Source organism: Amphiura filiformis, chromosome 12, assembly GCF_039555335.1.
Source record: "Amphiura filiformis chromosome 12, Afil_fr2py, whole genome shotgun sequence".
NCBI lineage: Eukaryota > Metazoa > Echinodermata > Ophiuroidea > Amphilepidida > Amphiuridae > Amphiura > Amphiura filiformis.
In genome coordinates this window covers 18,568,197-18,594,632 of record NC_092639.1, presented here as the reverse complement: position 1 = coordinate 18,594,632, position 26,436 = coordinate 18,568,197, and the positions used below count along the sequence as shown (strand labels likewise).

Here is a 26,436-nt window from a genome sequence, read left to right as displayed (position 1 = left end):
TATAAGAAGTGAAGGGTTGGGTATCATATTGTGATAGTTCCAAGTTTCCATTAGTAAAGTCATTTACACTCTGTTAAACTAATATCTTGCTCTTTTCTTTAAGAGGCAGCTCAAGGTATGGTATGGACCCTGGGACGTCTGTATTCCAAAGCGAAAGTTTTGTGAAAATTTTCATGTGGATGAAAATTCTTTGTTTTCATTAACAGGATGAGAAGTGAATCAGTGAAGAGGCAGGGTGAACAACATCAATTCAACTGTGGTCATTGATGCGTTACAGAGTTCTGTGTCCTGGTGGCGTAGCTAGGTCTTGTGGCGCCCTGGGCTTAGGACACATAATGGACCCCCGATTCTTGAAATAATTGCACACGGAGCACACAAAAATTTGTACAAATAAGGCCTACAATTTATTAATTTTGGTTATAATGAAGTTGAATACCGTATCAGTCTTAAATTGATTTTTAAAATGATGTTGTGCTGAAATGTACATGAAGCGCGTGAAAATTTAGAATGTCATCCCTTGGAGGGGTGCAGAATCGATGCTGAATTGGTCAATTCGGCGCCCCCTAAGGGTGGCGCCCACTGCTGTGTCACTAACATCTAAATCAATATATTATTCAGATTTAACAAAAAAATTTGTGTAAAATAGACCATTAAATTCATGAAAGCATTTGCAATTTAAGCACTAATGTGACACCGTTGTGCACATTGTTACTGCACATTCAGTGTAATCAGTGATAATGTTTGTATCGATTTTACGCATAAATTTAGGTTATATTAGCCAGTGTGTAAAATTCAGCCAAAAGCAACTAATTTAGTCCGCAGAACAGGCTGTTCCTAAAAGTAATCTTTCCGGGTTGAAAATAACCTGTCCATATATTTTATGTGTAACCATAGACCCTGGAAAGGTCTATGGTGTAACTTTAATGTTGCGGTGCACAGGGGCATAGCAAGAGCCTCGGGTGCCCATGGACATGATGGACAAAGCTCAGTGCTGGGCCCTTTTAACATCTCCTTGATCAGCCATATCCCTAAACCCATACAGTCCTATGTCCATCTCTCATTCTTTCCACATTCAATTCAAAGATGAAGGTCTGTATTAACTATTATATGGATATTTTTTCAAAGTAACTAATACCATCAAACAAGATTCTGTGGCATAGGTTTCTTTTTGATATGGGGGATGGGGTTGGACAAAATTCTTGAAGTATAGTGAATCCAGTGCCTTTTGGTGCCAGAATAAGTTTATGTTACACATGCGTGAAGCGCGCAAAAATGTCGCCATATTGAAGCTAAAATGGTGAAATATGGTGCAAAAGTGGAACAACCAGGCGTCAATTTTTTAAGCGTTTTCATGTATGCATTTTGTGTTACTTGACAATCATAAACAAACATTATGTCAAAAATTAAGGCATATACTTTCATACAGTAAATTAACTGAATAGAAGTCATAATCAAGACAATATAGCATTTATAATTGTATTGAACCTCAACTGCTTTTATGTTTAGTTTCATTAATTTAGTAGACAATATAATTGACAATACGTACACTGCACTTAATTAGAGCTACATGTTTAAAGTATAATTTATGGTAAGTGTCATAATTTTAGTCATCAAGGCTGTGCTTTCATTAACATGAAGCCCAAGTTTAATTATGCCAGCGCCCCACGCTGATAGAATACGTGGTCTTCTTTTCTTTCTTTCGTTCTTACTCTTTTCCCTCCTATTTTCGCTCAGTAGTTTGCTCGGGGCCCCTGAACCCTCGCGGCCCATGGACTTCGCCCACTCTGTCCTCCCGTTTGCTACGCCCCTAGCGGTGCCCTGGCGCTGTCTTTATAGTGTCTAGTTATCAGTGGCCAAGATTTTCAAGATGGGCAAAAATTGCAAAATTGTTCAGCTGACCTGCTACCAAAATGACTTTACTGGGACGTTTTCAAATATTTTTCAACTTTAATGCTAAAAAATGAACCGAAATAAGGATAATTTTGGCCTCAAAAGACCAAATGGCAGATAAACATCACAAATCGTCAGTCCGTATTCCATAGTGGCGTATAGTGGGCGCCAGCGAATAAACAACTTTTCGAGAAAATCGGGTTTGAAGAAATGCCAATTTAAAATCGAGTTGTGTAAATCAGACATTCATTATATTTTGTAAATGATGTGAAATTTCTGTAGTAAACTAAATAGATTTTATTGTTATATATTTGTCAAAAGAAATAAATACATACTATTGCTGGCAAACTGACAATAAAACTATACGTCACTATGGAAAACGAACAAAACGCAATACCCTAACCTTACGTTGACCGTCGCCACCTCGATCGCCGTGTAATCCCTATGGCGTTACTTTTAAGTCGTTAAGTATTCCATAGTGGCGTATAGGTCCGATCTGTGTACGCCACTATGACATACGATGTTTTTCATTTTTGCCGATATTTCATAATTATAAAATGTGTATAAAAAGTGGCGTATGGTCGATCGCCACTATGGAATACAAAAATGTCACTTTGTAACTATACATACATTTAATTAATTAATTACTAATTAATTAGCTAATTATGACTGATGAGACTTAGAAAAAATGAAAGAGAACATCATTAAAAACATATGTGCCAATTTTCAAAAAAATGACCAAAAAATCACTATACGCCACTATGGAATACAGCCGACGAAATGTGGTTAATTTTGTCCTGGTATTTCAGCAGTCGATACATCACTACTAGTTATTTGGCCACATTTCAGGGTGTCTATCGGATGTGCTGGCTAGGTAAAAAGCACGTCTGAAGACAAAGTAGCCCGTCTCGGATGTGTGGACAGTTCTATTGGGCTATTCCATTTAATATCCACATTCCCCCTGTGGAAGATTTTGGAAATATCTTCCACAGAGGGAGTATGAATTTCAAAAAGATTGAACACATCAGCTGCTCCATTTGAAACTAATGCTGGTTTCATACTTTCCTGCCGCTTGCCGCTTTGCCGCTCTGAAGATGATATTACTTCACTGCGCAATCTCACCAAAAACGCTAGCGGTGACCAGCGGCAAGCCGATATATCGATCACTCCACCGCTCTGCCGCCGTGGCAGCACCGCTGGGAGTTGAATTCAAGACAACTCGGAGCGGTGCCGCTCTTACGTATGAGAACAAAATACGATTCTGGAGCGGTGCTGAGCGGCAAGAGTGGCTTTCAGAGTCATGCCGCTGCCGCTCAGCGGTGTGCCGCTCCGCTTGCAGAAAAGTACAAGCGGCATGATGAAGCGTATGAAACCAGCTTAACTCTCCCTCTGTGGAAGATATGGGTTGAATCTTTCTCAGAGGGTGTATGAAATTCAAATGGAGCTGCTAATGTGTTCATTCCATTTGAAATTCATACTCTCCGTGTTCCAAAATCTTCCACAGGGGGAGTGTGGATATTAAATGGAATAGCCCATTTTACGCACTATATTTGCAAAGGCTTGTGTGATATACTGCTAGATCATACGCATCTCAAAAGTCTCCTCTATGTCACCAGTGTTCGATATCACTTGGCTGACTGGTAACTTACAACCAAAATGTTTTCACTATTTATTACTGTATTGACATACACTTATAATCAAGTTATTAAAAATCACCCTGTCGCTGCCCCAATACTATGTTTAAAATATAGTAGTCTATAAAATGCATGTATGGTGCCATCAAGACCGTAATTACAACGCCTTATTTGATTGCGCATATGGGCTACTTAATCATGCAATATTATGATTTGCACATGCTTGATTACTGACAGCAGTCATATTTTACATCTTAACTCTCTTTACGTTGGTGTCGACTGCAGGCGACATGTTTCAACAAATTTTAAAAATTCAAAATTTCAGAAATGTAAATTTTCATGACCATATTTGGAATCAGCATGAAAATGCATTAAAATGAGTACAAACTAGTATTGCTTCAGTAGTTTTTTAAGATAGCTCTTGATATTTTGAGAAATTATTTCAAAACTTCAACTTTTTCCATTGAAGCGCATGGCTAGCACGCAGAGCATTAGCTTTCTTAGTACAGAATCGCCTGGTGACATCTGAAAATTTTATAAAATTTGTAAAAAAAAATCAGAATCATAGCATCTCATAGCTATGTTATACCACCGAGTGTAAAAATGATTTAATATCGTCATACAAACATACATGGTATTGGTTTGGTGGTTCTTGTGATATAGCTAATGATATCATGTCTAATGTATGCACTGAAACCCTTAGCTCTGGCACTAATCATATTAACGTTTTTGCGGCGCTATGCTTCCAAATTATAATTGATTTTTTTACACAGTTTGGATAGAAGTCTGGAATCAGTGAGAGTTGTTATTCTTTGCTTCAAGCATCTAGGATCTTAAACATGCTCATCCATCAGGCACAGTTCTGTGATGCTCTGCATGCTAGCCATAGGCTTCAACATAAAAAGTCAAAGTTTTGAGATATTCTCTCAAAATATCAAGAGCTATCTCAAGAACTGCTGAACCAATACTAGGCTTGTTTGTACTCATTTTATTGCATTTTTCATGCTGATTCCAAATATGGTCATAAAATGTACAATTCTGAAATTTTTGAATTTGAATTTTTTTTAACTTGTCGTCTGCATTTGACACCTGCGTGAAGTGGGTTAACTCCACTATGTTTGTACTTTCATATCATGACCTTTGAATGTTTTGAGAACAAAAACTCATACTCAATAACTTGAGGTCAGCCTTTAAACTATGATTGGCGAATGGGGTTGATGAACCATGCCAGCGGAAATGAGAGTATTTTGGCCTATAGCGAAACCGTTGCTGGGAGGGTTTGCACTGATGCTTGATGAGGTGAAGGAACTGGGAATAATTACAACAGCGCTTGAGAGAAGCATGCATTTTAATCACCATACTCTCTCAACCTGGAGGATGAGTCGTGAATGTAGGTATAGGTCAACCCTGGCTACTGACCAACATTTGCACTAGAAACATTATGAGTACATGCATGTGACATTATGTGCCCACACAAACAGGGTGTCCAAAAAGTACCAAGACAAATAATAATAGGCCAAACTTGCCCTGTTCAGTTTCCTGTTGTTCTGTTGATGGCCAGTGAGTTTCTGACCAAAATTTAGGTCGATCCTTCATGTAATTATTTCGTGTAAGCTAATCCTAACTCTAACCCTATCCTAATCCTAAGCCTAAGTCTAATCCTAATCATAATCATAATCCTAATCCTAATCCTAACCCTAAACTAACCCTAACCCTAATTTTGTGTAAAATTACATGAAGGAATAACCAAAATTTACCTCAATTTAGGCTTGTAGCTGCAGTAAACGACATGGGATAATTTGAAGAGAGTAACGACAGGATTACTTTCAATCTTCACCGCAAATTTCATCAGGTAACAGGTACAGTTTTGATAATAATTTCTAATGGTTTCTGTTGAGCATAATCAGCATATAAATGCTTTTTGACATACATTTTGGTTCTAAGATTTAAAAAAAGGTTAGGAAACTGGAGCTGTATGAAGTCAAATATTGGGCTGTTCCAGTTATGATACATCACCCTCTATGGAATGCATGACCTTAATCTCAAATGGAGTCACCCATTCACACTCCCTGTATTAAGGTCATGTCTTCCATAGGGTATGGACTTCAACTGGAACAGCCAATTGCTCTCAAACTACTCTACAGTTACACTGCATTACTGTATGCATCCATTTCTTACTATGAGCATGCATTATGTGTCAAATATTATGTCAAAAAAAGAAACCCAAGTAGCAGAGAATCGGCTGTGAAAATAGAAGATAGTTGCATAGTATCACTGTATAGATCTACCCACTTGAGATGTCTTTGAACCCAGCTTGGCATCATGCATACTCTAATGTAATGAAAATAATGCAGTATCACTACACAGAGATGCATTCACTAGGATCCACAACATGCTCATCTATCAGGACACAATTCATTAACCCCAATACATTTGTACATTCATTGAATGACCTTTGAAAATTTGGGTACAAAAATTCATACTCTGCAACTCGAGTTCAAATTTTGTACTATTATTGTTTTTTTGAGGTTATTGAACTATGGCATTGGGATGAGGCTGTTGTGGTCCATAGTGATACCGGGGAAATTTTCACAAAGTATATATTTTTGCACTTTTCGTGGTTAATTTCAGAACCGTAAATTTAACATTCCCACACAATTTGTTGACACACGGACTTTAATTTGTAGCTGATTGTAACTGCGATTAAAAAGAAATGGTAAATTGTTCAGAATGGTTAAAATCACAAAAAATGAATGACGCTAAAATATGCTGTTATACGTCACATTGCTCCAGGCGTGTGTTGATATTTTGCGTAATGTTACCTTCCTTCCATTTTCAAGTTTGTACAGTGCAGATGTTTTTCCACAAAATATCAAAGATGATGTTGCAAATAAATGTAACAATAGTAGATTACTGAGCATGATGGTAAAAAAACCAGGGGTGGATCTTGATAAAAACAGATTTCATTGTTTCAAAAAGTGGTGTGTTGTGGGTCAACCATTTAGCATGCAAAGGGCTATAGTATTCAGTAATACATTATTAGCCTACTTTAAGTATGAATATTTTAATACCACTTTTATTTTTGTACTTTCTATTCATTGTTAAAGCATATAGGGTGTACCATACAAATATTAACCTGAGAAATATATGTTGCACATGCATGCGTTAGTGTAAACAAATTGTTGTGATATCAGACAGAAGTAGAATCTAAAGAAGCATGTGAAAATATAATTTATGTGAAAATATCCTGTTTTATTGTTGCTTCTATCATACCTGAATTTCAATTTGACAGTGTTTTTACTTTGTGAAAAGGATCTCTCTTCAATATGGGGTTTTCTCCTGCTAGTGCTATGTCATGAATACTGTGTGCTCGCAGCAAACTGTAGTATGATATTGCAAACCTTTATTTGAAGATTTTGTTTCTTTAAACACTGTTTTTGGATCATATGGAGCTCTTGCTCTCCCCCTTGACACGTGTACACTTAAATAGAGAACATGATTACTATTTCACTTCTTGATTTTTTTGTCTTTACCATGATTTGAGCAATCTCAAACTTCAATATACCTGGAACAATGTACCATGACATATGGAAAGGAACTTATTATACAAGATGAGGCATTAAGCCTCAAATGTGACATGATCAAGGGGAATGAGTCACATGTCGACCCTGGTCGAAAATGAGATTTACATATTGTAAAGAGGACATTTAGAGCTTTCAGAAACTGAAAACCTTTTTTATGCGAAGTTACGTCACTTTATCAATCGCTGAAAACAATAGAAAACAGAAGGATTTTTTGTTAAAACACTTTCTTTGCCAATATCTCAAAATCAATGTTAGCGACATCCGACTTACATTACCTTGATCGTGTCACAAATTAACATCATGTGTGCTATTTCACCACAGTATGATTATGTGATGCGATCAAGCAAAATCAGTCGGAACTCGGAAATATTAAATTTTCAGTTACTTACTTAGTACTCTTACTTCTACTTTGACCGCATTTCATTTTCAATATTATTTTTGCATTACGAAGGAGCTTTTGATTCACACCGGATTCTCTTGGTCTGCATGTCACTTAAAGCAATAATGTGTGATTTGCATAAAGAATAGATTCCTATTTAAATGTTTGTTTTCACTGATCACATTATCCCCTTTTAATTTCGAGCCAAACAAATGAGGTACCGGTACAACGAAGAAAATTGCGATTTCATTCCAGCGCCTAAAATGTGTGTAATACGCTCGCTGATCGCAACATGTAATACTGCACGGAGCATCGCGCTCGACGTCTGTACACATAAGCTGGAGATGTTAGCAAGCACTCGATCGATGAACACTGAATAAAACCGGGTCGCCCCGGTTTTAATATAAAAAGTTAAATTTTACTGTTATTAAAGCACTTCAGGCTTAGCCTTTTACGTGGTATTTTAGTACACGACTGTCCCAAAATATGATTCTTCTAAATCTGTTTGTTTGTTTGTCAGTTTTTCACTAAAATATATTCAGACAATATAGAAAGCTGTCCTAAAATATGATTATAGGCCTGATTAAGCAAAAAGTATAAATCCGAGTAAAACTGTGAAGCAAATCACACATTATGGCTTTAATCTAGTTTGCTTTATGTCATGCTCTGACATGAAGAGGATGCTTACTGTCCCAGGAATGCTTTATTACCTTAAATCTGAACATGAAATAACATTTCATCACCCATTCGGATGCTTATGCCTGCATTTTAAGTGATGTATAATGCATGCGATATGAGCAACCCAAACTTCATGTCTAATAGGCTACTAAATCATTGAGATGCAAATAATGGTACTAAATATTTATAATCTTATGAATTTCATCAGGTCTTTTTCATCATCCGTGGGAAATACTTGTTGCCCAACATAAATGCACCTACATGCCATATCACCTTATGTATTATACATGTGCTGTGACTGCACATCTTCAATCTTCATCCATACCAATGTGATGATTATAATGCATGACAATGTCAATTCCATCACAGTCTGTGATTCTATTCAGACAAAAATGAATTTGCATTATGTCTGTGTTGGTGAGGCTTCTGAATTTTGGAGTCCCCTGCAGTTGGGTGATGATGATGGTTCTAAACTAAAGCCAAGAATTCTCCGCGTTGCGGAAATTCCGCAAAAAATCGCGGAATTCGCAGGTAAAGCGGAAAACGCATTTCGGAGAAATTTTTTTAAATAAGCAAAATGACCTAGAAAAGAAAAAAAATACAATTGAAAAGAAAGAAATAAAATACTAAAGAAATGGTTCAAACTTTTTAGCTTGACAAATCCATTAAATGATTACTCACGACTTTAGCTTTCGCCATCAGGGCTGATGGCTTGATCACAAGTGAATAGGTCCACTGCTTTTCCCGTGAAACGGCTTGTTGACATTTCCCGGAAGTGAAGATGTTTTTGTTTTGAGCAGTGGATCGTTACACGTGATCGAGAGATACTGAGACCTTCGTCATGGTTGATAGCTTTGGCCCCTTTTTGCGAATGTAGATTGCTTCCCTAATTCTCCTGCTGAAGGCGTTTGAGTCCTTAATCGGTATAGACGCCCCCTCCCATTCTATGATATGATTTTCTTGCGCTATGTGGTCTGTAATGGCTGATTTGTGCTGTTCTGTGGTGGATTCTTTTCTGTTTGCTCTCGTGAACTTTCTTTCTGCAACAGTTTCAGAGTCCTTTTTTTGTTTTTTTAACCTTGTACCAAATTGTCGCCCAGTCTCCCTACATAAGACTTGTCGCACCTTTGCACGGAATGTTGTATACCACATCACTAGTCTGCTCAATGTCCTTTTTGTCCTTTGGATGGACCAGCAGACTTTTCAGAGTGTTGGTGGGTCTCATGGCTGTGGAAATATTATGTTTCCTGAAGATTCTTTGTAGTTTCTCCGCCAAGCCTTCTACGTAGGGTATGACTACCATGCCTTTAGATGGTGTGGCATCCTTCTTTTCTGTTTAACTTTTGTTTGTCATTCATTTGCTGCTTCACTCTGTCCAGCGACCATTTGGGGTAACCACATTCACTTAACGCTGTCCTGATCTTGTTCTCCTCCTCTTTCTTATCTTCTTCCTCTGTAACTATGTTCTCCATTCTATCCATCAATGTTCGGATGACCCCAAGTTTTTGGTGCAAGGGGTGCTGTGACTGAAAATTCAAATACTGGTCCGTGTGTGTTTTTTTGCGGTATACCAGCAATTTTACGGAGCCATCTTCTTTGCGCATTACGATTAGCGTGTCCAGGAACGGATCTTGCCCTGATCTTCTTCCTCAAAGGTAAATTTGATGTTTCCAGTCGTGTCAACAGAATTCAAGTGGTCTGTGAGTTTTTGAGTGCTGTCTCTCTGTATTATCTCTAGAACATCATCGACGTATCTTCTCCACATCTTCTCTCGATCACGTGTACAATCCACTGCTCAAAACAAAAACATCTTCACTTCCGGGAAATGTCAACAAGCCGTTTCGCGGGAAAAGCAGTGGACCTATTCACTTGTGATCAAGCCATCAGCCCTGATGGCGAAAGCTAAAGTCGTGAGTAATCATTTAATGGATTTGTCAAGCTAAAAAGTTTGAATTATTTATCTACAATCCTACAAATGCATCTATTTACTAAAGAAATGGGTCTTCAAAATTCATCAAAATAAAGTACAATCCGTCATAGATTTACCGTACAACGCCTGTCCTACCTCCCATTGCAGCCATGATACCCGATCAGTTTATTATTGGTAAGATTCTTGTGAAATTTTATTATGTCAGAAATGTGCTAAAATTACAAAGCGGAGAAAAGCGGAATTTAGCATTTGTAAAGCAGAAAATTCTTGGCTTTATTCTAAACCACAAACTCTAATCAACCAAAATATCTTGAAAACTTTGCGATTTGCTATTCTGATGGGAAAATTATGGAATTGTTTTGTTTTTTCTATCTCTGTCTTCAGCTTTTCAAACCAGTAGGCCTATAATTATATTTTAGGACAACTTTCTATATTGTCTGAATATATTTGAGTGAAAAAACGACAAATAAACAAACAAATTTAGGGGAATCATATTTTGGGACAGTCTTTCTTGATTGTCTGAATAATAACTGCTGAATATCTTTTAGTAAAAAAATAAAATATATAATTTACAAATATTGTTTTTTCCTCAATAATCTGCAAACCTTTTTCTTTTGTAGAACATGCTTGCTTTGCAAACCATGTGTTACATTTATTATGATGTTTGAAATAATTAGTTAGAATGTCCCAAAGTACTTGCCAAATAATGAAAATAATTTTGACCTTTCTTTGCAATATTTATAATATTTATCGAAAATTTTATGAAAATCTGTCAAGAAAGTTTACCTTAGTGTAGTATAGCAGACTAGTAGTTCATTTTGGGAATAAACTTGGCTTAACTTGCAGCTTGCACCAGTATTGGCAAGTATAATGTTTAATGCAAGTAGTCATCATTTGGATCTTGATGGCTTCATTGCTTATTCAATGTAATATTTTTGTAGCAGTATTTCCCTGCATAGCTTGCGGGCACGATAAGGTAATATGTGATGTGATCACGCTAAATGAGTCATTTGTCGCTAATATTAAATTTGAGATATAACCAATAATAGTATTCATCTTTGTTTGTATTTTATTGTTCTGAGCAATGCTAAAATGACCATATCTATGGAATCATAAGTCCAATTGTAATGGTATTTTTATCAAACTAAAGCTCTAAAAATGACACATGTAATGAAATCGAAAGTTGAATTTTGATTTTGCCCGACAAATGACCTATTTTGCTTAATCTCATCACATATGTTCAACCCAGAGTAAAGGTAGGCAGACTAGCTTTTAAGATTATCCTTTGCTGTTCGACCCCTTTTAGAATATGTTATACATTTGATATTGAAGTAGATTAAAGGGGTATTTCTTTTTTCTTAATGAGTAAGAGAGAATTTAGATGTAGAGGGAGAAGTAAGGGGGAGAGAGAAAAGATGATGACAGACTCCTGGTGGGGGAACTCAGCTTTCATATTGTGGGGGTGGAGCACCAAACCCGGGCACTAAACGTTGGGAATTGAGAAGTGATGGGGGCTTCTGAACTGGAATTTCATCATGTTTTTGAGTCTACTGAACTGAAATTGGGCCAAATTATAGGTTGTAGAGCTATATTCTATTTTTTTCTAAATTTTGACTCAAGCGCTACAATTTGGTGGAGTTTTACTCTAAATGAAATGGAGCATGGTCCCCTATTGGGAGTCTTTAGAACTGCTGAAGGGCCTGTAAAAAGGAACCCTTGATCACTGCACATGCCCATACCACCTTCACATATCAGTGACCCCCCCCCCCCCCGGCCCAACACAATGTCCTTCATGAGATAGAGAAATAGGCAGTGGCAGTGCCAGGAAATTTTTTTTGGGGGGGGCATTAGGGGTCAAAGTGAATTTCGGGGCAAAATCAACAAGTTTTGTGCAAAATTACCACAAAAAGTGGAAATTTTTAAGTAATTTGGGGTTTTTTCTGGGGAAACAAGGGGACAAGAGTTCTGACAAATGCCCCCCCCCCCCCTGTGGTGCCGCCACTGCCAGAGAGAAAGAGTGAGAAAGAGAATAAGAAGAGAGAGTGTGTCTCAGAGTTATGTACAGCCTCGGTAGGTAGGGGGGAACAAGAGATAGAGCCAAAATTCACTCAAAATATGTTCAGATTTATTCTGTGTGAATCCATACTACTAACCATGCATATCAAGTGTAGCTTTTATTCAAAAGGCTTTGCATAAAACCACCAAAAGGGGAGGAAGGGGTTTCACATTCCATGGATTGACCAAATTCTCTGTAAAGGTGCTCCACTGATAATAATTATTAATTTATTGCGGGTAAAGAATTAGTCAGTGTACCACCAAACTTTAATAAGCTTTATTGTGGAAACACATACCTGAAAATAGTACGACTTGAGTGAAAATAAGGTGTCAGATGTACCAGGCAATGGAAATTTGTAATCATGACGTATCATGCAACGGTGAAATCTAGTGCACACATTCAATTTTCAGATCAGTGGATTTCAGACCAGTGGGTTTGCTAGTTACTAGTATTTTGAGTGACAGTGCGTGAACATGATTAATGCTCTGCATGCTAGCCATAGGCTTCAACATAAAAAGTTCTAGTTTTGAGATATTTTTCAAAATATCAAGACCTATCTTAAGAACCACTGAACCAATACCAGGCTTGTTTGTACTCATTTTAATGCATATTTCATGCTGCTTCCAAATATGGTAATAAAAATAAACAATTTTGAAATTTTTGAATTTTCGGAAAAAAAAAGAAACTTGTCGTCTGCAGTCGACACCCGCGTGGAGAGAGTTAAGACTGCTGGTGTATAATTTCTTGTTTTTTATGCATTTTTCTGTTGGGACAAATGCAGTGGCAATTTTGCCACAGAGTCATGACACAATATAAAGGAGGAATGGAAATGTTATTGCTTCGTTAAGTCCTTATGTTTGAAAATGGATATTCATCAACAGGTTTGGCATCGGACAAGCTTGACAGTTTGTAGTTATCAGACAGCCGATACAGCACGCCTGTTGAAAACATCATTTTGTGTGGACAATAGGAGACTTGGGGTCCATTTCACTACACTTTATGAAGCCTCATAAGTCACAAACTCAATCGTAACTTGACACATCGTAAAATCCATTTTACTTGAATGACTTACGATTGGTACTCATCGTAAGCAGTAGGGATTTACAACAAGTACCCTTCTTAAAGTTTCATCTAGTATTAAAAAGGGTATTTGAAACTAATGGTTTCTTAAGAGCTCTTGAACATAATTTTTTAGAAGTGGCTCTATACCTCAAAAAATAGATTTTTCTGATATTTTGTGCAATGATGCATGTTAGGGTGTTGACTACTTGTGTGACTAAAAAATTCAAAAATCGGCTTGTTGCCATGGAAACGGCCAAAACCCAGATTCTGTCATTTTGGGCCAAATTGGCAGTGAAATGAGGGAAAAAACATGTTATTTCAAGTGTGCGCTGCATCTAAGCCATATAATACTGGTACATCACATTAAGTTCTTGTAAAAGGACATCTATTAATCTGATGATCAGCATATTTAGAGGTCAATAAGTTATTCTTAAGGGTACGTGCAGAGCCCATCTGTTAGGTGTATTTTCACTTTTTCATAAAATGTCATTTTAGCACCTAAAATATCATCATGAAAATCAACAACCCGGTGTTCCCAGGATTTTGTCCATTCTAGTGTGGGTAGTACAAGCTAGGTACTTTACATTTTAGTAAAAATCAGCTTGGGCAAATGTTACTTCTAAATACAGTGTTGCCAGAAAAACCGGTATTTTTGCAATTTGACATTTTGTCAAATTACGCCTTTTTGTCAAAATTTTGTGCATTTTGACAAATATTTTCCTTCAAGGTGAATCCAAACAACACTTTTTTGTCTTTGTAAATATCTAAACATTGAAAATTCAAAATTAGTGTTGCCAGAATTCTTGATAAAACACCCAATATTAGCATTTTAGTGATTTTGTGTTGATGGTTTGGTTAGGAAATGCTTATTTCTAATTTTCATACATCGAATGTACATAGTATAGATTGTTATATGGATGTTTAAACACCTGAGCACAAAGTAAGTGTTGCCAGAATTCTTGATAAAACACCCAAAATCATATATATATTTATATTTATATGTGCCACGATCCAACATCAATTTGTTTTTACTATCATCAATATTAATAATAATATCAATGTAGGCCTATTAACATCATTATCAATAATAATCAAAACTATTCATATCTATATAAATAATAATCAAAAGTATTAACATCAATTTGGTTTACTATCATCAATAATATTAATAATAATATCAAATATATTAACATCATTATCAACAATCATCAAAAATATTAACATTAACCCTAGAACTACTGAGCCATATTTTGTAACACGGACTACGAAGGGGGGTTGCAACCCCCTAATTTTCAATTATAAATGTCATATACCGTTATATTTGGAATCAATGTATAGCTATGGGTCTCCTCTACCCCAGTGATACCAATAAGTACAAACATTCCTCTCATAATGTCACTGTGACGTCATAATGTGAGGGCGCCCATGCAAATTTGGAAAATTTTAGCTATGTACAAAAGTATTGGCAAAATTGATTTTCGCTAAAATTCTACAAAAAATGCGATTTGACCGAATTTTCTCCTCAAACTAACAAGTAAAAAGTCAATAGCTTATAATAATTTTACATGAATGAAATGAAAATAATTTATTTTACTGTAGAAACCTTTGGTGGCCCTCACCAACACCCCCTCTGTGGTCATCTTTGACAGCCGGTCCTACACCCAGGTAAGGTGCTGGTAAACATTTTTACACTAAAATAAGCGCAAAGGATGGATCTATGATTAGCTTAGGTCGGGCGTAAATGCACACATTTTTTATGACGGATAAGAAATCTGGGGTGGTACTTCGTAGTTCTAGGGTTAATATCAATAATAATCAAAAATATTCACATCAATATATCAATAATATTTAAAAATATTAATACCAATATCAATAACACTAATAATCAAAACTATCATTATCAATAATAATCAAAAATATTAACATCAGTATCAATAACAATCACAAATATTTATATCAATATCAATAATAAGCAAAATATTAATATTAATATTAGTATCAATAATAAGCAAAATATTAATATCAATAATAATCAAAAATATGGGGATATCAATATCAACAATAATCAAAACTATCTTAATATTTTAAAATTGATATTTGTATTAATATTTTTGATTATTATTGATATTGATATTAATATATATTTTTGATTATTATTGATATTGATATTTATATTTTTGATTATTATTCATATTAATATTTTTGATTATTGATATCGATATTATTATTAATATTTTTGATCATTATTGATTTTGATATTAATATTTCTCATTATTATTGATATAGATATTAATATTTTGATTATTATTGATATGGATATTAATATTTTTGATTATTATTGATATTGATATTAATATTCTTGATTATTATTTAAATTGATATTTATATTTTTGATTATTTTTGATATTAATATTAATATTTTTGATAATTATTGATATTGATGTTAATATTTTTGATTATTATTGATATTATTGATGTCAATGTTTTTGTTTATTTTTGATATTGATGATAATATTTTTGATTATTATTGATATTGATATTTAAAATTATTACTGAAATTGATATTAATATTTATATTTTTTTAAATTATTACTGAAATTAATATTAATATTTTTGATTATTATTGATATTGATATTTATATTTTTGATTAATATTCATATTAATAGTTTTGATTATTATTCATATTCATATTAATATTTTCGATTATTATTGATATTGATATTAATATTTATATTTTTTTAATTATTACTGAAATTAATATTAATATTTTTGATTATTATTGATATTGATATTTATATTTTTGATTAATATTCATATTAATAATTTTGATTATTATTCATATTCATATTAATATTTTCGATTATTATTGATATTGATGTTAATATTTTTGATTATTATTGATATTATTGATGATAATATTTTTGTTTATTATTGATAACGATATTTATATATTTTTTAATTATTGCTGAAATTGATATCAATATTTTTGATTATTATTGATCCAGTCCAGTAAGGTTTGAGTGACCAGTTCAAAATTCAATAGAAAACAAAGAACAAAATTAATACCCATGATTACCCTGACTATAACTTTGCACTAGATAATACTAGAACCGTGGGGTTTTCAAAATTTGAATACGCTTTTTAGGACAAGCTATTGATGATAGTAAACCAAATTTTGACGTCAACTTTAGTGTGAGAGGACTGGATCGTGGTATTATGATTTTGGGTGTTTTATCAAGAATTCTGGCAACACTTAGGCCTACTTTGTGCTCAGGTGTTTAAACATTCATATAACAATCTATACTATGTACATTCGATGTATGAAAATTAGAAATAAGCATTTCCCAATCAAACCATCAACAACAAATCATACTATCAGTAAAATACTAATATTGGGTGTTTTATCAAGAACTCTGGCAACACTAAATTTGAATTTTCAGTATTTAGATATTTACAAAGATGAAAAAGTGTTGTTTGGATTCACCTTGAAGGAAAATATTTGTCAAAATGCACAAAATTTTGACAAAAAGGCGTAATTTGACAAAATGTCAATTTGCAAAAATACCGGTTTTTCTGGCAACACTGTATTTAGAAGTAACATTTGCCCAAGCTGATTTTTACTAAAATGTAAAGTACCTAGCTTGTACTACCTACACTAGAATGGACAAAATCCTGGCAACACCGGGTTGTTGATTTTCATGATGATATTTTAGGTGCTAAAATGACATTTTATGAAAAAGTGAAAATACACCTGGCAGATGGGCTCTGCACGTACCCTTAAGAACAACGTATTGACCTCTATTTATGCTGATCATCAAATGAATAGATGTCCTTTCACAAGAACTTAATGTAACGTACCAGCATTATATGGCTTAGTTGCAGCGAACACTTGAAATAACATGTTTTTTAACTAATTTCACTGCCAATTTGACCCAAAATGACAGAATCTGGGTTTTGGCCGTTTCCATGGCAACGAGCCGATTTTTGAATTTTTTTTAGTCACACAAGTAGTCAACACCCTAACATGCATCATTGCACAAAATATCAGAAAAATCTATTTTTTGAGGTATAGAGCCACTTCTAAAAAATTATGTTCAAGAGCTCTTAAGTTACAAAGGGTTTATAGTTTTAAAGTGAATACACCCCTGTCCTCACAAAATGAAGCTAAATGAGCGGAAAGTCGCCAGGAAAGAAAAGGAGATATGGTTCATTGATCATGCCAGAAAACAATAGAAAACTTTCAAATTCTTCTTTGAAATATTGACTTTTGAACAACAAGTGAGGGAGCAACCCTGACAAGCTATATATCACATAAAGCATGTAATCCAGAAATTATGAATCTTACCATAACTCACAAATAAAGACAATTTTAAGACAAAAAACCTCTCATTTTGTGGGAACAGGTCTCAACAGTACTTGTATTTATAAAACCTAGGATCTCAGGGTTGCTGGATCTAGATATTAGCCCCGTGGTCACAAGGGGCTTATGATGATAAATTCTTAGTCAGTGGGAGTCAGGTCTAGTTCGCATGATTTCGGGTGCCGTCAATCAGGCCGTAGACGACCCCACGTCATCATGAGTGTTGATAACGCGTAACACGCTTGTAGATGTGCGAGTAAGTATCGCGTTGTATGCGTACACTAGTGTGGAATGCACGACGCGCTAGTACGTGCAGTACGCGCAACAAAATACGTGAAGTTGTAAACAAGTTTTGTTCATTTTATAATAAGGGGGGTTTTTTATGGTGGTAACTTAGTTTTTGCTTAAAACATAGTTTACAGTTATTAAAATAATATTTAAGGGGGTACTACACCCCTATGGTAAAATTGTGACTATTTTTTGCATTTTTCTCAAAAAAAAATAACACACTGGTAACAAAAGTTATGTATATTATTGGGGCAAGGAATCCAATTACTACACTGAAATTTCAGTGACTCAAGACAAGCGGTTCAGTATATATGATAGCGGTTCCTTATTTCTTATCATAAATAACGAACCGCTTGTCTTGGGTCACTGAAATTCCAGTGTAGTAATTGGATTCCTTGCCCGTATAATATACATAACTTTTGTTACCACTGTGTTATTAGTTTTGAGAAAAATGCAAAAACAGACACAAATTTATCGAGGGGTGTAGTACCCCTTAACTGACTAAGAATGAGAATAAAGGATAGGAATTTTTGTTTTTACTATCCTCTACCTATGATAGACGACAGGCAGGTCCAATATTTTTATCGTAGTGGATACAGGCTGCGCAGGCATCCACTAAAAATATTGGACCTAGCTGCCTGTCGTCTATCACACGGTAGACGATAGTAAAAACAAAAATTCCTATCGTTTATTCTCTTAGTAGACTCTACAATGTGTGTGACATTTTAATATACATGTAGTCTTATGATATTCAATTTGCATGTCGTTGAGCAGTTTTAAACCTTCATTAATTTAAGCGTCATTGTCCTCTTTTTGGCTGCCAATCCAGTTCAGTCACACATGAACTAAAATATATCACTATTGATTAAAACTAATTTGTGTCTTCCTTTTCTCTGATTGATTTCCACAGTTCACCAGGCAAGAAACCTGATACAGAAAGGCAAGGACAACTCGTGGAATAACGCTTTTGTTATTATCGCACTTGGCAAAGATAAATTCATCACGTCCGTAGCAGAGAAGTCTCAAGGCCCAAGATGGAACGAGGAGTGTGAATTGTAAGTGTTAATTCAATTGATGGTGCAGTAGGAAAGAGAGTAGAGAGGAGGACACCAGGTGTGGATGTTTGGCTTGGATATAAGCATAGATAAATACAAAAGTAAAAAGTAGGAAACTACCGTGAAGTATATAAAATTGGGCGAGCTTTCGGCCATAGGCCTTTTTCATAGCCATGATATAATACTTGTGAAAACAAAACATACACAAGGAATGAACGTTGATAAACGCGCGTGCGTAGTAAGGGACTAAAACGCTGAGCGGAAAAGCACTAAAAACGCGAACGGGAAGCATAAAAAAGCGCGAAAGCGGAAAGCACAAAAACGCGAACGGAGAAGCACAAAAAACGCGATGGGCCTACTCCGGAAAGCGGGAAAATCAACGTTCATTCCTGCAGGCGTAAGTGTTCCTAATTTGAAAATTAGCTGCTGTTCATCTTTGCGGCGACTTGCCGTGTTACCGTGGCATTTTTTGAGTCCAGTAATTTGCATGTCTTCTTGGCTGTGACCATTCGTTGAAAAATGTTTAGCAACTGGTTTGGTGATGTCCCCTCTGTTGGTATCTCTGAGATGTTCCCGAAAACGTTCTGCTATCATTCGTCCAGTTTCACCGATGTACACAGAAGCGCATTTTCGACACGTAATGGCATATATGCAGTCCTTAGTGGTGCAAGTGAAGTCATCCTTGATGTTAAAGTTATCTTTGGGACCGTTGATTGTAGCAGTGTTATAGACAAACCGACAAGTTTTACATCGCGGTCTCTTACATGCGGTCATGGAGGCATTATCTTGCTTGGGTGAGACTAGGGAGTGGACGAGAGAGTCTCTGAGGTTTTGGTCTTTCCTGTATGCTTGTAGGGGAGGTGATGGGAATATGGCATGAGTAGCTGGATCCGCGTGAATTAAGTGGAAATTCTTCTGAACGATTTTGGCAACACGTACGTCAGAGGGTGATATGTGAGAACCAGCGGGACGCGATCGGTGTTGGTGGCAGGAGTAGGTTTGATAGCTTCTTCACGAGATATTCTATCAACATTACGCTTAGCATCTTTAGTGATGTGTTCCGGGTAGTCTCTCTCGTGGAAGAAGGTGCACATTTCAGAAGCTCGGTTCTCAAAATCTTCATCTTCACTGCAAAGACGGCGAAGTCGGAGAAGCTGAGATTGAGGGATAGAGTTTTTGCACGCCGAAGGATGTGATGAGGAGTAGGTAAGGTAGCTATGGGAGTCAGTAGGTTTGTAGTGGACAAGTATTCACAAGTATTTGTTTTCACAAGTATTATATCATGGCTATGAAAAAGGCCTATGGCCGAAAGCTCGCCCAATTTTATATACTTCACGGTAGTTTCCTACTTTTTACTTTTGTATTCATCATCACACTGCCGACGCAGCTTTTTACTGTATAAGCATAGATAGACAGACGTACGGACACCCCTACTCACGCACCCCTACTTGTGTGTCTGTGAGACTTGTGTGACTTTTCTTGTGTGTCTTTTTGACCCGACGGACATGTGACGGATGCCTGACGGACCTCTTGTGTGTCTTTTTTTCCATCTTGTGTGTCTTTTTTGTTGTTCAGACTGGTTGTTGCTTGTGTACCTTTTTCAATACCTTTAAAAATGGCATCTACACCCCCTATATACTTAGATCTTTCTTGTGTGCCTAGACACACAAGAAAAAATCGACACACAAGCTAGTTTTGTACTCCAAAAAAAGGCACACAAGCATAGCCTCGTGAGAAACCACTGACAGACAGACATAAACACAGTCTCTCATACACTTACTAATAGTTTGCCTGAGCTTCATAAAGTCACTTAATCATAATTTCTTGGGCTTGCATCATTTATTTCAGATGCTCACTTATATTAAGTATGTCTCAGATACGTCCTGCTAGGGTAAAGCATTACACTTACAAACACTTACAAATATAAAACAAATGTTAATACACCTATGCCTGTCTGTGTGCACATCCATAATGTTAAGCCAGACACAGAAGAATGACAGGGTTTCTGAAAAAATTCTATGGGACAGGAAACTATCGAAAGTTGTGAGAGCCAATGTTGAAAAGTCACCCAATTTTTTCGTTCAACCCTATATTGGCTTCTATGGGACAGGAAATTGTGGAAAAGTTGCGGGGGAAATCTACATAAGTTGCTCAGTTGGGCTACCAAATCACAGGTTTGGCAACCCTGATGGAAGACAGAGAGCCAAAAAGATAGTGTTGGAAATAAGGTGGTCTTTGGACCAAGAGCTCATGAAAATTGATGGAAGATTAGAGCATTTTAGGGACCCTAAAGCCCTTTGAAATGTTGGTTTATTTCTAACACTGCAAATGTGACTATCCAGTCCACAATGAACCCAGTGCAAAGTTACAATTTTGAATTTCTGACTTCCAACTGATTTTGCTTGATCACAACACATATAAGAAAGAAGGGTCATAGGTATATAAACTATACACATATATTATACATATGAGACACCAAGGGTGAAAATAAGAGAGCTTGAACCAGGGGCCACTTTGGCAAAAAAATAGCCCCTGGTTTACCAAGATTGGGAGGAACCAGGGGCCATTTCTAATTACCAAGGGGCTAATAAAAATAAAGATGAGCTGGATGAGTTAAATAAGCACTAGTTGCTTTGAATTTGATATTTTTGGTTCACTATCCAGGGGGCCAGTTTTGTGAGAAAAGTGTCCCCTGGTCAACTACAATTGAGATGGAACCAGGGGCCATTTCAGAGTTTCTGGGGGCCAAACAGCTCCCGTCTCCCACTTAATTTCACCCTTGTGAGACACACAGACAGAAAGGCAAACAACTGAAAACTTTGAAGACTAGGAGCATGTTTGGACAAGCAAGCTGGATTTTGAAGAATCTAAGAGTAATGATATTCAAGTAAAGGTCCTTATGTGTTGGTTATTAAACATGAATTTTGGTTTGAACAGTCTGTTATCACAAGACAGACAGACTGACTGACTGAAAGACAAACATAGACAGACAGACAGACACATGGACAGACACCCCGACACACTGAGGCTAGGAGACAGACACATCCATTTGGCTCCCTGTCTCTCCTAGATTTCTAAATGATGTAAGCTAATGGTACACATACAGTTGCTATCAGCAGTAGATAGCACAAACACCATTAATACCTGTAGTGTGTGTGGTGTAATATTTCTCTTATTTCTCATATTACCCCAAACATTTTTACATCTCAGTCGGTGCAGCTGATTTATCAAATGGGTGCTTTCAAGTAGTATGACCTCACAGTGAGTGGATGAGTTATAGCATTCCTTACCTCGGATCATTTGCAGCTGGGATGAATAATGGAGATGGAAGCGTGGTGCCTTGGCTATGTAACATAATTATCAGTTTTTTGGGAAAAAAAATAATTAAAAACTGGCAACCTGAAAGTTTTGATCTTGAGTGTTGCAAATATGTCAAAGAATACTAAAAAGCATAAAAGCAGTTGGTAATTTGCTGTAAGGATCAAAAGGTACCTTAAGGTCGACATAGCCTATATTGAGATACAGGCAAAATAACCTTGCAAAATATAATGAAAATATTAAGAATAAAAAGTGGAATTTTTTGTGTGATATCACCAAGTATCTGTTCAAATTTACAAATAAGGCAATAGAAACAAATTATCTTTTAAACGACCATCGATGAATGGTCGATCCTTATTATTTATGAAATCGATTGATTTACTATTGTTAATTGTGATAACATAGTAATTTATGCCTGTATTGATATTGACCAATATAAATGTAGCATTAAGTCTGATAAATTAGTTGATAGTTCATTAATAACAAGCATCGACCAAATCGACCAAATTTGTTTCTGGTGCCTAATGTATCATTTTAAAGCTTGGAATTTGCTCTCCAGGGACAGGTTCAAATCTCAGTTTGTCAAAAGGATCCTTAAGGTACCTTTCTATATTACAGGTCACATTTTTGTGAAACAAGTTTGGGCAAAATTTTCCATAAAATTTGGAATTAAAAATATTTATTTAGAGAATTACTCAAATATTAGTCAGGTAATTAGACTGCTATTCTGAAGAATTGTGAAATGGTATTGGAATTGGTTGGTAATAGCCTGGCACTAAAGTAAGTATGCTTCATACCAACCCACCCCCATCCCACACCCCCACATACACACCCCTACCCTCACACAAAAATATTATTCAAAAACGATGCAACAAAGACAGCAGATATCACTCAGTATAGGTGAAGGAACGAGATGTGTCTGGTACCTTAGGCAACCATGTGACTCGCATATCCTCCTATACTTGCCCCTCTACACACGCACACATGCTGCAGATCAGAACAGACTGTGTTTTGTTTTAACCAGTGATAAATTTTACATTGCAAGTCAAGTCTGGTGATAATAAAATGTATCATCTTGTAGAAATATGTTAATAATTATTTAGCCCAGTCTTTCGTTTATTATTTTTCCGATGTGCAAAATCCTTTCATCTTAATACAGGAGTTTGCCGTTACAAACAGTGCATATTTTGTAGCGGTAATTTTAAGACGATTTTGATCAAAGATGGCAGATGGCATCGTGCCAAACATGAGGGTGTGAAGCAGTGAGTGCGTCACCTAAATGCTAGATCTATTTTGGGGCTATGTTGTCTCTTGCCTATGCTAACACATGGGCTATTAGATAAGGAACGTATGTATTGGGAGTAACAGAGTATGTGACATGGTTACAGGGAATCGAAGGTGTCTCGGTGATATTCAATTTGGATTTTAAAGAACCATTTTCTGCTCTAGTTAGTTGCTAGAGGTGAGCAATGTTTCTTACAGAATTGGGAGTTTGGTGACTGAGTTGTAAGCACAACATTGTTCCAACAATATTGTTTCAAGACCAAATTGTTCACTATATCTTTTTGCTTTTACATAATTTGTTAAAGCCATAATGTGTGATTTGCTCCACAGTGACGCCTTCAATTTTTCTTGAATTTCTACTTTTTGCATGATTGTAATGCCCAATGGTGTACTAAAATACCATGTGAAAGACGAAGCCTGGAGTGCTCTAATTACAGTAAAATTTAAGCTTTTATATTAAATCCGGAGATCTCCGGTACTATTCACCATCTTACATCTTGTTTGTTTGTCCCAGCTTGACAACACATTTAAAATGTTCTTGTAGTGTTTTCATACAAATCACTTTACATATACTTTATGACCTTTATATAACTTGACATTTAAATGGTCATAAAATGAATGGACCACAACCAAAACATGTTTAAATATTTTATATTTGCTGGTTGGTCACAAGAAAACGTTACATTTCCCATCTCAGCATGCCCCTTTAATAATGACATGCAACTGATGTGCTAAATGATATTGATAACATATCAAGTCATGACCTGACACAGTTAACAGATGACACATATCTACTGATGGTGACTACTATATCAAATGAAGTGCAATATAAGCACTATCTACTGCTGATAGCAATAAATCATAGTTTAAAATCTAACACAAGGCGATGTGCCGATAGCAATATTGTCAACTTGGGGACCATCAGAGGTTTTCTGTACAATATGTGAGTGGACACTACGAATGAGCCGTAAACTCTGCAAATTGTTTTCTGAGTTACAGTGTAAAACGTGTGTGGAGGTCATTATTCATAGTTATCTGACCGGGCCGACTTTACGGCTGATTCGTGGTGTCCAGTCACATAATTATATTGTTTGTAACTGCTCCATCAAAGAACAAGCATAAATGGGTCAACTTTATCATAATGCATCAAGTTTCTTAAAACATTACAAATAATTTGTTATGTATTATGTAAAGTGTTATATTAATGACTATCCTCAGCTTTGACTCTCATGTTCGTATGTTAACCATTTAAAAAAGAAAAGAAATTCCTATGTTAAAACTAACCTAGACATTAACCGCAGTTATCTATTTTGGTAACACTGGTGGGTTAGGGATCAAGATAGCTATTTTAAACCTCCCACTTAAGCTCTGCAAATCTTGGTTTAAAGCTATAATGTTCTGGTAGGACATTCCATATGCCTGTAGAGCATGGGAGAAATGATCTTATGTGGTAGGTCAAGCTCATTAACACTGCTATCTACTATTGATATTACATGCACAGTTCATTCACATTGCTATCTACTGATGATAACATGCATAGTTCATTCACATTGCTATCTACTGATGATAACATGCATAGTTCATTCACATTGCTATCTACTGATGATAACATGCATAGTTCATTCACTGTGCTATCTACTGATGATAACATGCATAGTCCATTCACATTGCTATCTACCGATGATAACATGCATAGTTCCTTCACATTGCTATCTACTGATGATAACATGCATAGTTCATTCACAGTGCTATCTACTGATGATAACATGCATAGTTCATTCACATTGCTATCTACCGATGATAACATGCATAGTTCATTCACATTGCTATCTACTGATGATAACATGCATAGTTCATTCACATTGCTATCTACTGATGATAACATGCATAGTTCATTCACATTGCTATCTACTGATGATAACATGCATAGTTCATTCACATTGCTATCTACTGATGATAACATGCATAGTTCATTCACATTGCTATCTACTGATGATAACATGCATAGTTCATTCACATTGCTATCTACCGATGATAACATGCATAGTTCATTAAAACTGCTATCTACTGATGCGGCTTACTTGCATAGTTCAGTAACATTACCCATGATATTTGGTATCTACATGTACTGGTGATAACATACATAGTTCATTCACACTGTTATCTACTGGTGATAACAAACATGGTTCACTCATGTTGCTACCTACTGATGATAACATGCATATTTCCTTAACATTGCTGTCTACTGATGATAACATACATAGTTCATTAACATTGCTGTCTACTGACGATAGCATGCATAGTTCCTTAATATTTCTATAATGATAACATGCACTGTTCCTTAAAATTGCTGTCTACTGATGATAACATGCATAGTTGATTCACATACTGGTGATAACAAGCATGGTCCATTCACATTGCTATCTACTGATGATAACATGCATGGTTTATTCACATTGCTGTCTACACTGATGATAACATGCATAAATCATACTTAATAACAATTTGTTATCTGCTGATATACTCCATAGTTCATTATTTTTATATCTACTTATGATAGCAAGCATTTTACAATAGTATAGCTATCTACCCATGATAAGATACACAGAACATTAAGAACTTCAACAGTTATCTACTGATGATCATTTGACATATAGCTATAGTCTGTATACCTTCCTTGAGTCATTAAAATCAAATTTTGAGATTTCCTCAAAAACTTAATTTTTACAGGTATCTGTTATGCTAGTTGGATTCCTTGCATCATTTCCTTTCTGAAAATGTATACTTTTACATACTTCTCATTTAGAGATACAATAAAAAAAAATCTAATTATTACTGACTCGAGGAAGGTAGACTATACCTACTGATTGATATCATCCAAGTTCATTAACATAGCTAGCTACTCTGCATTACACTC

At 35.7% G+C, this 26,436-nt stretch overlaps 1 protein-coding gene across 1 annotated transcript in view; it reads left to right on the top strand.

Moving 5' to 3' along the window:
• The window catches only part of LOC140165892 (uncharacterized), an 86,278-nt gene that overhangs the window by 50,330 nt on the left and 9,512 nt on the right, over nt 1-26,436 (top strand). Inside the window, exon 3 of the mRNA XM_072189237.1 lies at nt 18,773-18,917. Coding sequence (XP_072045338.1) covers nt 18,773-18,917 — 145 coding nt within the window. The remainder of the gene's footprint in view (nt 1-18,772; nt 18,918-26,436) is intronic.